Genomic DNA, 14,235 nt, shown 5'->3' with positions numbered 1-14,235 from the left:
CAAAAATTAGCTGGGCGTCGTGGTGCATGCCTGTAGTTCCAGCAACTAGGGATGCTGAGGCAGGAGAATCGGTTGAACCCAGGAGGCGGAGGTTGCAGTGAGCCGAGATCGCGCCACTGCCCTCCATCCTGGCAACAGAACGAGACTCTGCCTCAAACAAACAAATAAAACAATTCCAAGAATTTTCTGAAAGAGAAGGGATGGAGATTCTAACTCCTTTCCCCATTATCCAAAATTCCAGAAAGCTGTTCGAGTGTACTAAAGTTCAGTGGCTAGGGAAGGACCGAGCCCCACCCCCCCGCTCATCGAAGGGGCCGAGCCCCGTAATATGGTGAACATGACTGACCCCTGTTGGGCTTCATCTCCTAAGACAGGCTTCCACCTGGCAGAAGGGATCTAAGGCGCTAGAAGAGTCCAGGTAAATATGATTGGAAGCCCTTTTCCTGGGTATAATCGTGGGATAAAGGGACAGGGACAGCAGATCACCCCTCTCTTACCTGCTGGGCCTGCACCAGCAGCTGTGGCACCCCTGGAACCCAGAGGCCTGAGGGAGTTCTGGGGATGCCTGGACACTTGGAGGGAGTCACCTTCCTTCAGACAGTGTCGCTTGAGAGCCTGGAACTTCCTGAGCCTGGTGCTAAGTACTTATCGGAGTCCAGAGGTGTGCAAGCTAGTCCTGCCACCTGCCTGCGTGCATGTGTGTGTGTGCATACACGCGTGTGCTTTGAACAAATGCTGACTGAACGTCAGTGCCTTCCTGGTGGCATAAAAGAACTAGCCTGGGAGCCTGAGGCCTGGGTTGCAGGGCTGGCTCAGCCACTGGCTTACTGGGTGACTATAGGACATTCATTTCCTGTCTTGAGCTCCTTTTCCTCATCTATAAAATGGGTTGAACTTATTCTTCAGGTCTTTTCCAGTCACAGTGGCCTATAGATACCATTTGTTATTTTCTTTTTGGTCCCTACTCATTTTCTTTTCTTTCTTTCTTTCTTTTTTTTTTTTTTTTTTGGAGATGGAGTCTCGCACTGTCTCCCAGGATGGAGTGCAGTGGCGCCATCTCGGCTCTGCCTCCCAGGTTCAAGCCATTATCTTGCCTCAGCCTCCCGAGTAGCTGGGATTACAGGCACACACCACTATGCCCAGCTAATTTTTGTATTTTTACTAGAGATGGGGTTTTGCCATGTTGGCCAAGCTGGTCTTGAACTCCTGACCTCAGGTGATCCACCCACCTTGGCCTCCCAACGTGCTGGGATTACAGGTGTGAGCCACCGTGCCTGGCCTCCCACTCACTTTCCAAAGGCCTATTCTCAGCCCAGAATCTGCTTTCTGTGAGGATCTGTCCAGCTCAACCTCACACAAACATAGCAAGAGCAGAATCCACAGGTGTGAGACCCCCTACCCAAGACACATAGAGAGCACACACAGCCCATGTAAATTATTTATTGTTGATTCTGTACACCAAATGTATTACAAGCAGCATCCAGCAGAAGACAGACCCCCAACCCTGCCCACCAGGGCTCACACTCTACAAAACCCTGAGGGCCTAGAAATCTCTAAATGCATCGCCAAGCACTGGGGCTGATTTGCAGTAATTCTCTAAGCAAGGCAAACATGATCTACTTTTGAAGGCAGCATGAAGGCAGAGGGTTGGTGAGAACAATCTCTCCTTAAGAGAAGAAGAAACCTGGGGCGGAAGGAGTTTTACCCGGAAGTGGCTTGCCAGCCCAGCCCCTCTGAACCACAGCAGTGGCTTCCTTCCCAGCCCACCACTGCCTTCCCAACCACCCAGAACCAGTTCTGACTGTGGGATCTGGGGACAGAATCTTTTGAGTGGTTTGTAGCTAAAAGCTAGGATACATCTAACATCTGTCGACCAACTCTGGTTCCCGAGTTATCTCTAGCTGTCTGTTCTCTGTAAACTTCCTGAGTTTGGAAATTCTTTCCCAACAGCTTTACGCTGGCATCTGAAAGGTTGTGGAAATTGTATCCATGAAAAGTTCTAAGAGCTCTCGTATCTCTAAATTCTAAGGAGGAAGAACAATATACATACAGCCCAATTCCCATGAGAGGGGCCAGCTATTCTATTCTTTAAGGGGTGGGTGAGTTTATTTTTTCCTGTAGTTACAAAGCTTTTGATCTATATGGTGCCAAGTGAGGTTCCGATGACCAAGACTTTGGAGAGCAACAGGGGAATGGCTTCCATTTTCTTTGGTTTAATGACGAGCCAAGACAAGCCATGAGCCCTTGTACAAAGTTCGGAGAGATAAATACAACTCCCAGCGTATTGAGTACCATGCAGAAGAGCAAGTGCCTCTGTGCCCCATCACAAGCTGGTAGAGGTGGCACTCCTACCACAGGGTGCTGAGGGCTAGAGAGAGAATCCACACCCAGTGCTTTGAAGGGTAGCTGTGCACAGTAAGCCCTCTTAAAAAATAGTGGTTCTCGTTGGCTTTTGTTGTCTTTTCTCCAACACTGACTCCCAGCTCCCAATCCAGATGGGCGTGGGACTGTCAAGGAGCTGGAAACAGAGGGGGAAAGTGCACTGAACTCTGTACCCTACTCCAGCTTTCTGGGGGACCAGCCGGCTCATTCCAGCCCTGAGAATTGAGCAAATGCATCAGCCTGTTGGAAAGGAGACTCCACTCAGCTTTTCTTGTAGTTCCCCAGCCAGGCAACATGGCGCAGAGAGGGTGAAGGGCCCACTGAAGAAAAGGAGGCCCAATGGCTCCATCCAACTACTCTGATGGGAGAAAGGAAGAGGCAAGAGGTTCACATAAAGGGGCCCTCACCCCTCACCTATGGTGCTCCTGGGTGGTGTCCTCTGAGGACAGCGGCCCTCGGGTCAGCCTCTGGGCTGGAGAGGAAGGTGTTCCAATGTCATGGCTACTGCCAGGAATACCAGGGGTTCTGGGTTAAGATTGGCAGGGCCCACTGGGCGAGGAGGCCTCCCACGTCTCTCCAGCCCTGGCCCACTTGTGCCTATGCACAGAGACATGTGGGGGCCACTCACAGGAGCCCCCAACAGGTCTGGAGACGAGGAATGTGGGCAAACCCATGCTTCCCGTCTGGAGGGGTGCGGGCCGGGCTGCCCCTGTTGGCACCAGGCACAGCAGGCCACCATCAGCGGGTGACGCTCATGTGCCATGCTCTGGGCTCACTTCCTGTTGGCCCTGGCAAGGCTTGGTGCACGTCCTCCAGGTACTACCAATAGTTTGGAAATGCCCTGGGGACCCAGATTTGCCATGGGGAGATGACATGTCTTGTCTCTGACCGGCCTCATCTCTCCTAGATTCCCTGGGACAGAGAGTGAAAAGCTACAAAGTGCACTAGAGTTTGCAAACATCCCTCTGGACGTTTTTTGTGCAGGAACTGGAAGGGAAACGTGGCCAGCGCTGTGCTCCGATCCTGGGGGATGTCACAGTGTCTTGCAGAGCAGGGAACTAATCAGAGCCCGTCAGGATTGGTGGTGGATTTCCAAGTCCCCGCGGAGTCAGCCGAAGTTCTTTCCTGGGCAGACATGGAGACCCGAAATTCTCCATTTCACTGTAAACTGGGCCAGTTGTCCGGAGAAAGCCACATGTTGCCATGAGCCTAACTTCTTGAGCGCCATGTGAATATGTTTGTAGCAGGAAGGCCAGAGAAAGCAGGCATTCGTGTGACTGTGACTCGAGGAGGAGACTAACCCGGGAGCAAACAACTCAACTCCTAACCAGACCACATGCAAGAGGAGCTCCAGGGAGCCCCCAGACCCAGTGTGACCCGTCGTTGTACCCCCGTGTTGCCTGCTGTAAGTGAGATGCTGAAGTTTAGCTGACAGCTGACTGTGATGCTGACGGAGAATTTTACCATATTAGAAAGACACTGGATTCCGTTACACTTGGTTTTCAATTAAAGGATCTCATCTCTGAGCTATTTCACTTCCCCTAAGTGAAGAATGAAAATTAAAAACAGATACAGGCATGTCATGCCCATAAAAGGCTCCAGGCGGAGGGGCCTCCGACGAGCCGCAGACAGCTTGCTGGCAGGGAAGGGGGTGTGGCTGCACGGACCTCTGCAGTCAGGATGCTTCTGACCTGGCCAGCCAGGGTGCCCCAGGTTTCAGGGTCTCCAGATTTAATCAGATCTCCTGTGCAGGCCGGAGTCTCCCATCCTGTCCACACCCACATACTCTCCTCCACCCCTGGCCACTGGGCCTTTGCACAGGCTGGCTGTGGGGGGACCGTCCTGGCTCACGGGGAGCAGGTCCTAGGTAAGCCCATCTCCAGAAGCCCCGGTCTCCTCTGGGAAAAGCCCAGGATGGGGGATATTGGTGATGCTCTGTGTCTGGGTCTGAATGCTGATTACACAGGTATGTTCAGTTTGTGGAAATCCACCAAGCTGTACCCACTTTTCTGCACATACGCTTCAATTAAAATTTTTAAAACAGAACTCTAGGGGTGAACACAAGGACCCCCAGGCACCAGATTTCTTTCTCTATCCTGTACCAATAAGCTGATTTTAATGTTTTTAGAATTCCAAAATCCTACATGATTTCATTCCTTAAAGGGCTAAAGTTTTCAAAGCGAAGTTTGCAGTTTGGAAAGATCCTTCTCTAAAAGGCTGAGCTTGCTGTGTTGGGGTCTTCCTTCCTTTTCCAGATAAAAATCACAAGTGAGATGCTGATGACGGCTCTGTCTCCAGGAACTGAGCGCCATGATTTTCCTTCTCTCTTTCACAGCATCTCCAAACCCAGGCTGCTTGACGGCTCGTAAGAAACCAGTTAAATGGTTTGAAGTCTTCTTTGAGGAGAGAACTCACCCTGCCTTCAGGAGCAGAAAATCAAGGGGAGAACTTTCATTTGAGGGGACATGCTGGGTCAAGCCATAGCACAAACAAGAGGAACAAAAGAAGGGAAATCAACTTACATAATAGTTAGGCGAGAGGGGCTATCTCGGCGGAGAACTATTCCCACGAAGTGAGCAGGCTGTGGACTAACTGAGTCTACGAGGCCAGGAAGGGGCCTGGGCGCAGGGAAGGCTGTTCTTGGAGGACAGGTGGGGAGGATTTGGAGGAGGAGCCCTCCTGAAGGAAGCCCAGGGGTATGAATCAGAAATCCCCAGGGCTTTTGCCATGGCCAGTTGGATCTATCTTCCTGATTGTACGAAGGTCCGGCGCGACCTGCTTCTCTACGGGAGAATCAGGCCGGTCAGGAAGAGGTAGGCACACCTTTCTCTAGGGCCAGAAAGAATAATCACGGGAAAGCTCCGTGGACCCAGGGGTGGAGGCAGAAAGATGAAGTTCTCAGGTCCTCCAGTCCCATCATTCCCCAGCCCTGCTCCAGCCTGCCTCTTTAACACTCGTTGGGTGCCTTCATCTGCATCAGGACGGCTTGGCTTCTCTTCTTGCAGCAGCAACAGCCGATGCAGGCAGCCAGGGAGCAGGCCAGGGCAACAATGCCAATGACAATGGCAGCAATGGCCAGCCCGCTCTGGGCCTGGGTCATGCCCCAAACGCTGCGGTCGTCAGTGACCTGAATGGTAGTCAGATCGGTGTAATCTTCCACAGGGCTGGTTAGCTCAGTGGTAGAAGAGATGGATGTGGTGTCAGGATAACTTGATGTGTCTGGGTACCATGACGTTTCTGGATAACTAGGCACCTCGGGGACATGGACACTCGGAACAGCAACGTTGACATTGATGATAATGAGGGACTGGCCTCGGACGTTGGCTGGGCTGAAACACACAGGTACAGTGTCCGTCCCTAACCTAGGCTGGTTGAGCAGGAGCCAGTTGCGGAGTGGAAGGATGTCTGAGTCACACCTCCAGGGATTGTCGTACAGCCGCAGCTCACACAGTTTCCCCAGGTGATCGAAGATGCCGAGGGGCAAGTTCTCCAGCTGGTTGTTCTGCAGCTGGATGGTCATGAGGCCATTGACGTTGGCAAAGATATTCCCTGGGAGCTGTCTGAGGCGGTTGTTCTGCAGGGAGATATTCTGCAGGTTGGCCAACATGCGGAAGACGTTCCCGTCCAGGTCCTGCAATGCGTTGGTGTGGAGGGACAGCTCCCGAAGCTCCGTGAGCCCGTTGAAGGCACCCGGGGAGATGAAGCTGATCTGGTTGCGGCTAAGAATCAGGACCTGCAACTGGCGGAGGTTGCTGAAGACGTTGTCGGGTAGAGAAGTGATATGGTTGTCATAGAGCCAAAGCTCCCGCAGGTTGGGCATGGGCCCGAAGATCCCTGGAGAGAGCTCCTTCAGGGAATTCCCGAAGAGGGTAAGACGGTTGAGCTGGGGCAGCTGCATGAAGATGCTGGGCGGCAGCTGGGAGATGTGGTTGTTGGACAGGTAGAGTCTCTGGAGGTTGTGGTTGTTGTGGAAGAGACCAGGGGAGAGCAGCCCGATCTGGTTCTGCTGCAGAGCCAGTTCCTGCAGGTTGACAAGCCCATCAAAAGTGCCCATGGGGATATCCGTGAGCCTGTTCTCATAGAGCCGGAGGACCTGGAGGTTGCCCAGGTGCTGGAAGACCCTGGGTGAGATGTGGGTGAGGCTATTCTTGCCCAGATTGAGCTTCGTGAGTCCCACCAGGTGGTCGAAGGCTCCGTCGGGTATGTATTCCAGGTGGTTGCCATGCAGCTGCAGCTCCTTGAGGTTGCTGCACTGGGAGAAGTGGGCCGGCTGGATCTGCACCAGCTGGTTACTGGACAGAAGGAGTGACTCGAGGCTGTCCAGGCCCTGGAAGAGGCCGATGGGCAGAACCTGCAGCTTGTTGTTGGCGAGGCTGAGATAGCGCAGCGAGCCCAGGTTTCGGAAGGCCCCGGGCATGATGTGTGACAGTTCATTCTTCTCAATCCTCAGGGCGATGAGGGCTGAGATATTGAGGAACGGGGACTCACTGAGTTCAGTGATGTGTGTGTTGAGGATCTGCAGGCTCATGGCGTTCCAGGGCAGAGGGGTGGGTACGGCCACAATGCGTGCCCCGGTGCACTCCACCTGGGAGGCCCTGGAGCAGGTACACTCACTAGGGCAGCCATAGTAGGCCAACCCTGCACCCCAGGCTTGGCAGCCCACCAGCAAAAGGAGATAATGCTTCAGTGGCATAGCCTCTGCAGGGGGAGAGAGCACACGTTAGTCAGGGTCCCCTAACCAATACTGGCAAGTTTTAAGCCAACATCAACTTGCAGTGCCAACGCTGGCTTGGCTTTGAACCCCATCATCACATGCTGAATTCATGCTCCATCTGCTCCGGCCAGCAAGCCTCTGCACCTCTGCCCCTGCCTTTCTGCTTCCATGTCTTTGCCCAGGCAATTCTCCCTACCTGGAGTGCACCTTGTCCTTATACAAAATTGTCCCATGCTTCCAAGTCCAGCTCCAGTGCAATCACCTTTAGGACACTTCCCAGATTCCGTGAGTCAATCAGTTACCCTTCCATGAAGTTATCTTCCCAGTCTCCATCATTGCCATGCCACGGTGGCCTTGGATGGCATTCACTGTGTCCCTGTCTGTCTCCTTCCCCAGCCAATATGCTTTCCATGGACATGGAATTCATCTTTCATCCCTACAGGTTTCTTAGGGCAGGAACTGTATCTTACCCACAGGTTCCTTAGGGCAGGAACTGTATCTTACCTACTTACCTATAGGTTCTTAGGGCAGGAACTGTATCTTATTCATCTCTGTATCCCTCACATCATCTGAATGTGCTGGTTAAACACAGCCTTGTCAGGAGGAACACGGAGACAATGGGAACAAATAAATAGGGCTGAACCTGGGGGAAGATGATGAGGCCACAAAGACAGTGGCCTGCCGGGAGGTGCAGCAGCAGAGTTAGGACCACAGAGCTAGGATCTGCCTGAAAGGCTACAGTGGAAGCAGCTCTTCCTCACCCTCGCCTGGGCCTGCCCTGCCCAGCCCATGACCACCAACCACCACTTAGCCCTCTGTTAGCCCTTTCACCTGTGATTCGTCTAGGTCGAATTCAAACCACCCTCCCAGGAAAAAGAAATGACATGTCTGTACCACGTCTTGCCTTGCTGGGAGAGGCTGCTGTGGCTTAGCTGATGCCTGAAGCCAGTCTTGTGGGTATAAGTCCCAGTTTCCACAAGAAACACTGGGGAGTCCTTGAGTAAGTTCCAGAAAACCTACTGAGGTGTAATTTGAGCTAAAAGATGGTAGGTCAGACGTGGTGATGTTCTGAAAATGGAGGCAAGTTCATGGAAATGTTGGTGTTTGAAATCACTGATGACAATGACATATGTAACTCTGTGTGTATGTGCGCGCGTGTGTGTGTGTAAAATGTAGAGATATGGGACATGGGTGCTAGTCCCTATATGAATATTTAAGGATCACCAGTAGTTTCACCTTGAATGAAGCTTGAGGCCTGCAAGCTTCAGCTCCCTCGTGTGTGAAGAGGGGATGGTAACTCCTGCCCCGCTCTTGGGGCTGTTATGAGGAACGAACGGGGAAAGGACGCAGGGCCATCCCGGCCAGTGCTGTGCAAATGCGTGTCGTTGTTCCATGCTTGTCCACAGCATGGACCCTATAGACTCTTAAAGTCAGGAGGGCCTCAAAGTGCTTCTGGTCTTGGCATTCGTAGTCAAGGGACTAAGAATTTCTGTGTACATGTGAAAGTATCTCCAACTTCCACCAAAGGTTCAAAGATCCAAACTCCCGGAAGATTCAGCAGTCACTGCCGGCCACTCATTTCCATCACTTTATGGGGATGCAAGAAGCAAGGAAAGGCCTCTGAGCTTAAAGCCAGGTCTCCAGACCCCTAGGGAAGCACTTTGAGTGTTAGTGCTATGCCTCCCTTTCCATGAGCAAAATTCTTGAGTCAGAGAAAGGAATTTCAAATGATGGCATAGAAGCCGTCAATGGTTGGGTAAAGAAGGTATTTCTCTGGTCTGTTTGTGGCTCTGAATTCATGGGGTCTGGAGCCTGGCCCACGTCTCAGAGTAACTCAGGCTTCCCAATTTGGCCTCAGCCCCACGCATCCCTTCCCTGCCCTTCCCCAACAAGTTTACTCTGAGATAAAAACCTAAGCCCATTCCCCAACCACACAGACCTTGATTTTTTTTTTTTTTTTTTTTTTTGAGACAGAGTCTTGCTCTGTCCCCCAGACTGGAGTGCAATGGCGCAATCTCTGCTCACTGCCACCTCCACCCCCCAGGTTCAAGCCATTCTCCTGCCTCAGCCTCCTGAGTAGCTGGGATTACAGGCGCCTATCACCACACCTGGCTAACTTTTGTATTTTTAGTAAAGACAGGGTTTCACCATGTTGGTCAGGCTGGTCTCAATCTCCTGACCTCATGATCCACCCGTCTCGGCCTCCCAAAGTGCTGGGATTACAGGCGTGAGCCACCGTGCCCAGCTGAGACCTTAATTTTTTTATTTGTTCACAGCCTATGCAAGCCCTGACCTGTTATACTTTTCCTTTAAGAACTTGACTAAGTATATAGAACAATGGAAATAAGAAAGGAAAAAGAATACCTGTCCAATGGCATCTAGATGCAAAGGAATGGGGCCAGATTACGCTAGGGACACATCTAAAAAAATTAATTTGTATCGATAAATGTCAGGTCCAGAAGCTGACAACAGAAAATGAGCTGCCTAAAGAGAGTGCACACACAAAAAAAGTGGCTCAATATTCACCCTAGGAGAAGACTTAGGACTTTTTACTAACGATAACAAAGGAAGGAGGCTGCGCACAAAAGCTAGTGTGGTCTGAGACTGGATTAATAGAAGTATTACATGTGGAAAAAAGGAGGTGATGGTCTCACCCTACACTGCCCTGACACGGCCACACCTATAGTGCTGGGCTCAGTTCCACTCTGAACTTCAAAAGGCTAATGACAAACTGACTTCCTGAAGAATTCTAGAGGATGGTGAGGGGGTCTAGAAAGCAGAACATCTGAGCATCCATTGAAGGAACTGTGTCAGCACCCTAAGACATGGTGAGAAAAAAATTAAATTAAAATTAAAGTGAAGGAGCTGTGGATGAATCCGTAACCAGAGGAAGAGATGCTGGGAGGAGCCATAGTCACTTTTCTAGCATCCCTGAAGGGCTGCCACGGGATACAGAAAGCAGCCAGCTCAGTGTGGCTCCAGAGGTCAAACGGGTGCAGAAGTCACGGAGTAGCAGATTTCAGTTCACCGCGGAAGACAGCCTATCCAGAGTCAAAATGGGCAACCTCACAGAGGGAGTAAGCTCTGTCACTGGAAGCCATCCAGCAGAGGCTAAAGCAACCACTTGGTAAGCAAGCTGTGGAGAAGATTCCCACGCCTGGTAGGGTATTCGACTGGAAGACAACTGGTGTCCTGTCCATTCCTAAGATCTTAGGATTCTAAGGCTGAGTTCCAGGGCATGAGAAAACAATCTGTCCACCAAGACAACGGTGCCTGTGCTCTTAGGGGTCTGTGTGGACAGTGGGTGTTTGCCCATCTCTTTGGTGGAAGTGTATGTGAGATATTTACTGCCTGGGCTGATGTACAAAAGGTGGAGCTTGAATTGCTCCTGGAGACAAGCTAGCTGGCGCTTATATTTAATATACACTCATATACCCAACGTGCTTCAAAATGGTGTCACAGCCCAAGTGTCAGAGACTAAATTAAGTGTACGTCACCTGGCCAGCCCAGGGCAATCTTGAGTTTCCCATCTATGAATGGCAGTGTAGGACGAGGCACCCTCTGAGGACCCATCTTTATGTGGCTTTCTCTGAGTCTACACCCCCCAGCTGGGGAGGGGCATCAAGCCAGTCCAGGAAGGGCTTGTGCCAGGGGAAGGTGCCTCTTGACCTGGGAGGACTGCAGAGATAATTCCCTACGGGAACAGGGCCACCACTGTCTAAAATGGACCACACTCAGCATGACAAATATTGCAAGAATTTGCAGATTTTCCTCTTTATAAATCCTCACATCTGCAAAGCCCACCCCAGCACCACATGCAGCAGTTTCCTGTTTTCCAGCACTTTTGACTGCTGTGGCTGGCGCCCAGGGCTCCACAGGACCTCCAAAGAGCTCCCCTCAAACCCAGCTGCAAAGCCCGCAGGGGAGGGAGGGGCCACAGAACCGGGACGGACAGCTGGGCCCTTGGATTCTCAGCGCGTAGTGCCAGCTCGCGCGGTGGCCGCAGCCTCCAGGAGCCCAGCACATGGAGGCCTAATAGCCCACGCTGCCTGGAGCCGCTTGGCAGCTGTGACAGATGGCGGTTAAAGGGCCACAAAGCTGCCCTAATTATAACTTCTCCAGGCAGCCGAGAGCGTCCTCAATCACTTCAGTGACTCAGTCCAGCCCCTGTCCAGCTCCCGGGAAAGGGGAATAGCCTGGCGTCTATCAGTGGCCCATGAAGTCAGCAAGCCGAGCAGACAAACCGAAGGACAACCTGACAGCTCACCTGGGCGCTCTGATGCAGTCCCTCCCCGTGAGCAGAAGCGCGCGAACCAGGGCGCTCCGGCTTCGGGTCTCAGCAGAAGCACCGTGACTCATGAGCAAACACATAATTAGCCTCGAAGCCCTGGGCTTGGTTGGTTGGTGGGTTGGGACGTTTTTAGTTTAATACCATCGTTCACATTCCCTGAACACGAGGTTCCCTGGAAGGAGACTCCTTCTTATTTTAATGCCACAGAGCATAACTTTTGGAGGGAGCCTGGAACACCAACATTCTACTCTGGTTGACACTAAGTTGAAGTGTGAGCCTCGGGCAATTCGCCAGGCCTCAATTTCCCCGTCAGTAAAGACTTCCAAGGGCCCTTGGAGCTCTGCTATCTTCTGATGTGAGGCAGGAAGGAAATTTGGCCTGAAGCCCGTCATGCTCCTCGCTTCTTTTTCGCAGAGGACCTGCTGGACCTCCAGCAGGGCCGCCCGGCCTGGCTCCAGCTTCATGCTGAGGCCTGAGGAACCCGTGCCCATCTTTTCAGGTCCACCTGCCTCCAAGTTTCCCAGCCAGGGCAATCCCACTCAGTAATCAGCATGTCTGCACGCAGCCAATACCTGTTGCCTGGAACCCAGGGACTGGGAGGGGCCTCCGGGAGCTTCTGGTCCTGCCCTCTCCCAGTGCACCCGGGGAAACTGAGACCCAGAGAGCGGCTGTCTCTCCCTGGCTACCCAGTCGTGGCCTCGTCTACGGAGAGATGTCACCCAACCAGCCTGAGGGCTCCCGAGGAAGATGTCAGGCTTGGAGCAGCCGGGATCTGTCCCCACTGCCCACAGCGGGTGCTGTCCTCAATCACGCACTCATGGGGGCTCAGGCCAGTAGGTCTGCCTGAGACGCTTGGCCTGAAGCTCAGGCCTCGGTGCCTCCAGACCTCCCCATGTCACCAAACGTCCCCTCTCCTGGGGCAGCACATAAAATCGCCTGGCTTGTTTAACAGAACTGACCTCATAGCGTTGCTGCTGTGAGGATTAAATGAGTTAATGCATGTGAAGCGCTTGGGTGAGTTCTTGGCACAAAGTGAGGATCCAATAAATCTTTGTGGCGATCGTTATTTTTGTTGTTGGGTAAAATCAGAATCTCTAGAGACTCCGCCCACAGAGATCCTGATCCCTAGATCTCAGTGGGGCCCAGGATGCTGCATGTTTTACAAACTTCCCAAATGACTCCAATGCAGGAGTCCACAGAACATGCTCAGAAACACCACGTGAGGTCTAGACTAGCCGAGTACCCAGGCTTGGACCTTTCGTCGCTGACCGCTGAGAACAAGAGGGCCCAGCACGGGGGAGGCCGCAGGTCCTGCCACAGGCCTGGCCCCAGCCTCTACCAATACTTCTCTCAGCAGCCCCTTCTGCATCCCCATCGGGAACGTGGTTTGTGCTGAGTTGAACCTGGCAATAGAAGCTGCTTCCAGAAATGGTACTTACAGCCTGGAGGATCAGAGGTGCAAGAGCTGAGTGCACCTAGTCAAACCGTCTGCTCACTTTATAGCTGGGAAAGCTGAGGGCGTCCCCAGGGAGGAGGGGACTTGCTCAAGGTCACACGGTCCGTTAGAGACTTCTGACACCCGATCAGGGCCCCTAACTACAGAGCTTGGCGAACCCCTGAGCCTCATCACCGGGATTCGGGACCGTGTCAACCACATGCCTGGCACCCGATCAGGGCCCCTAACTACAGAGCTTGGCGAACCCCTGAGCCTCATCACCGGGATTCGGGACCGTGTCAACCACATGCCTGGCACCCGATCAGGGCCCCTAACTACAGAGCTTGGCGAACCCCTGAGCCTCATCACCGGGATTCGGGACCGTGTCAACCACATGCCTGGCACCCGATCAGGGCCCCTAACTACAGAGCTTGGCGAACCCCTGAGCCTCATCACTGGGATTCGGGACCGTGTCAACCACATGCCTGGCAGGGCGGGACTGGGGAGGAGGTGGTTTTGCACCCCCCAGCTTAAATCAACTGAGGTTCATACAATCCACCTTCCCCCTGCCCAGCATGATTCGCCAAGGGCAAGTGCTTCTAGCGACCACCAGGCTGCGTGGGTTCAGGGATGCCTTCTTTAAGGCTGCTCTGATGCCAGTGTTTGTTCAATTCCACCTGGGTCTCCTGGAGGACTGTAGGGAAGGGAGGGAAGGGACGGGGGGTCACCAGAAGGGGTTGACCCCTGTAATCTCAACAACAAGGCTGGAGATGGAGTCAGGGCTGCAGATGGATTTGTGATGAGGGGTGTGTGGATTTGAAATTGGGACAGCTGCACCTTTCCCTGTGTCTCTGCTCAAATGTAAAGGCAGGACCTGGGGCCGAGGTTACAGGCCCCTGATTTGGGAATATTCCACCCCAAACAGAAAGCATCCTTGAACTCCGAAGCCAGACTGGCCACACCCTCACCCTCACCTTGATCAAGTGGGGAACCCCATCTCTCGTCTCTCACAGCCCTTCAAAGCCAAAATGTTGCTTATTGTTTTAAAAAAGAAAATCGGTTAAAAAGCGCAATTCCTTTTCAGCCTTTCTGTTGGGGATCCTCCCAGGTTTGGCTTCCTACAGAGGCCAGAGCAGGACTGTCATTAGCCTGGCAAGGGTGGCAGGAGACACTGACAAATCGCCCAGCAGAACACGGAGAACTGCCCCAAAAGGGCTCTTATGAGACTAGCCACGGTCTAGAAACAGCCCCCTTCTCAGGTGGGCACCTGGGATCCCAAAGTAGAGAGAAATGGATCAGCCCCTGATCCAAAAAAGGCATCGGAAGCAGATTCTAATTTCTGTGTCCCGAAGCCAAGAGAAGGCATGAAATCTGAAGCAGCAGTGACTCTTTCGTGGTCAGGATTCAGGGCAG

The 14,235-nt window shown here is 52.7% G+C and overlaps 1 protein-coding gene across 1 annotated transcript; it reads right to left on the bottom strand.

The window, feature by feature from the left end:
• Positions 1-1,424: 1,424 nt before the first annotated feature.
• Positions 1,425-7,227, bottom strand: LRRC15 (leucine rich repeat containing 15). Its single transcript, XM_028843558.2, has one exon. The coding sequence runs from the start codon at positions 7,073-7,075 to the stop codon at positions 5,330-5,332; it is 1,746 nt and encodes a 581-aa protein (XP_028699391.1). The 5' UTR covers positions 7,076-7,227; the 3' UTR covers positions 1,425-5,329.
• Positions 7,228-14,235: the final 7,008 nt, after the last annotated feature.

The sequence above is a fragment of the Macaca mulatta genome, chromosome 2, assembly GCF_049350105.2.
Source record: "Macaca mulatta isolate MMU2019108-1 chromosome 2, T2T-MMU8v2.0, whole genome shotgun sequence".
Lineage (NCBI taxonomy): Eukaryota > Metazoa > Chordata > Mammalia > Primates > Cercopithecidae > Macaca > Macaca mulatta.
The sequence above is the reverse complement of the archived record's forward strand: the minus strand, read 5'-3'. Positions and strand labels throughout refer to the sequence as shown.

Excerpts from the sequence above, each read along its gene's own strand:
- LRRC15 (XM_028843558.2), bottom strand. The coding sequence starts at position 7,075 with ATGCCACTGAAGCATTATCTCCTTTTGCTGGTGGGCTGCCAAGCCTGG.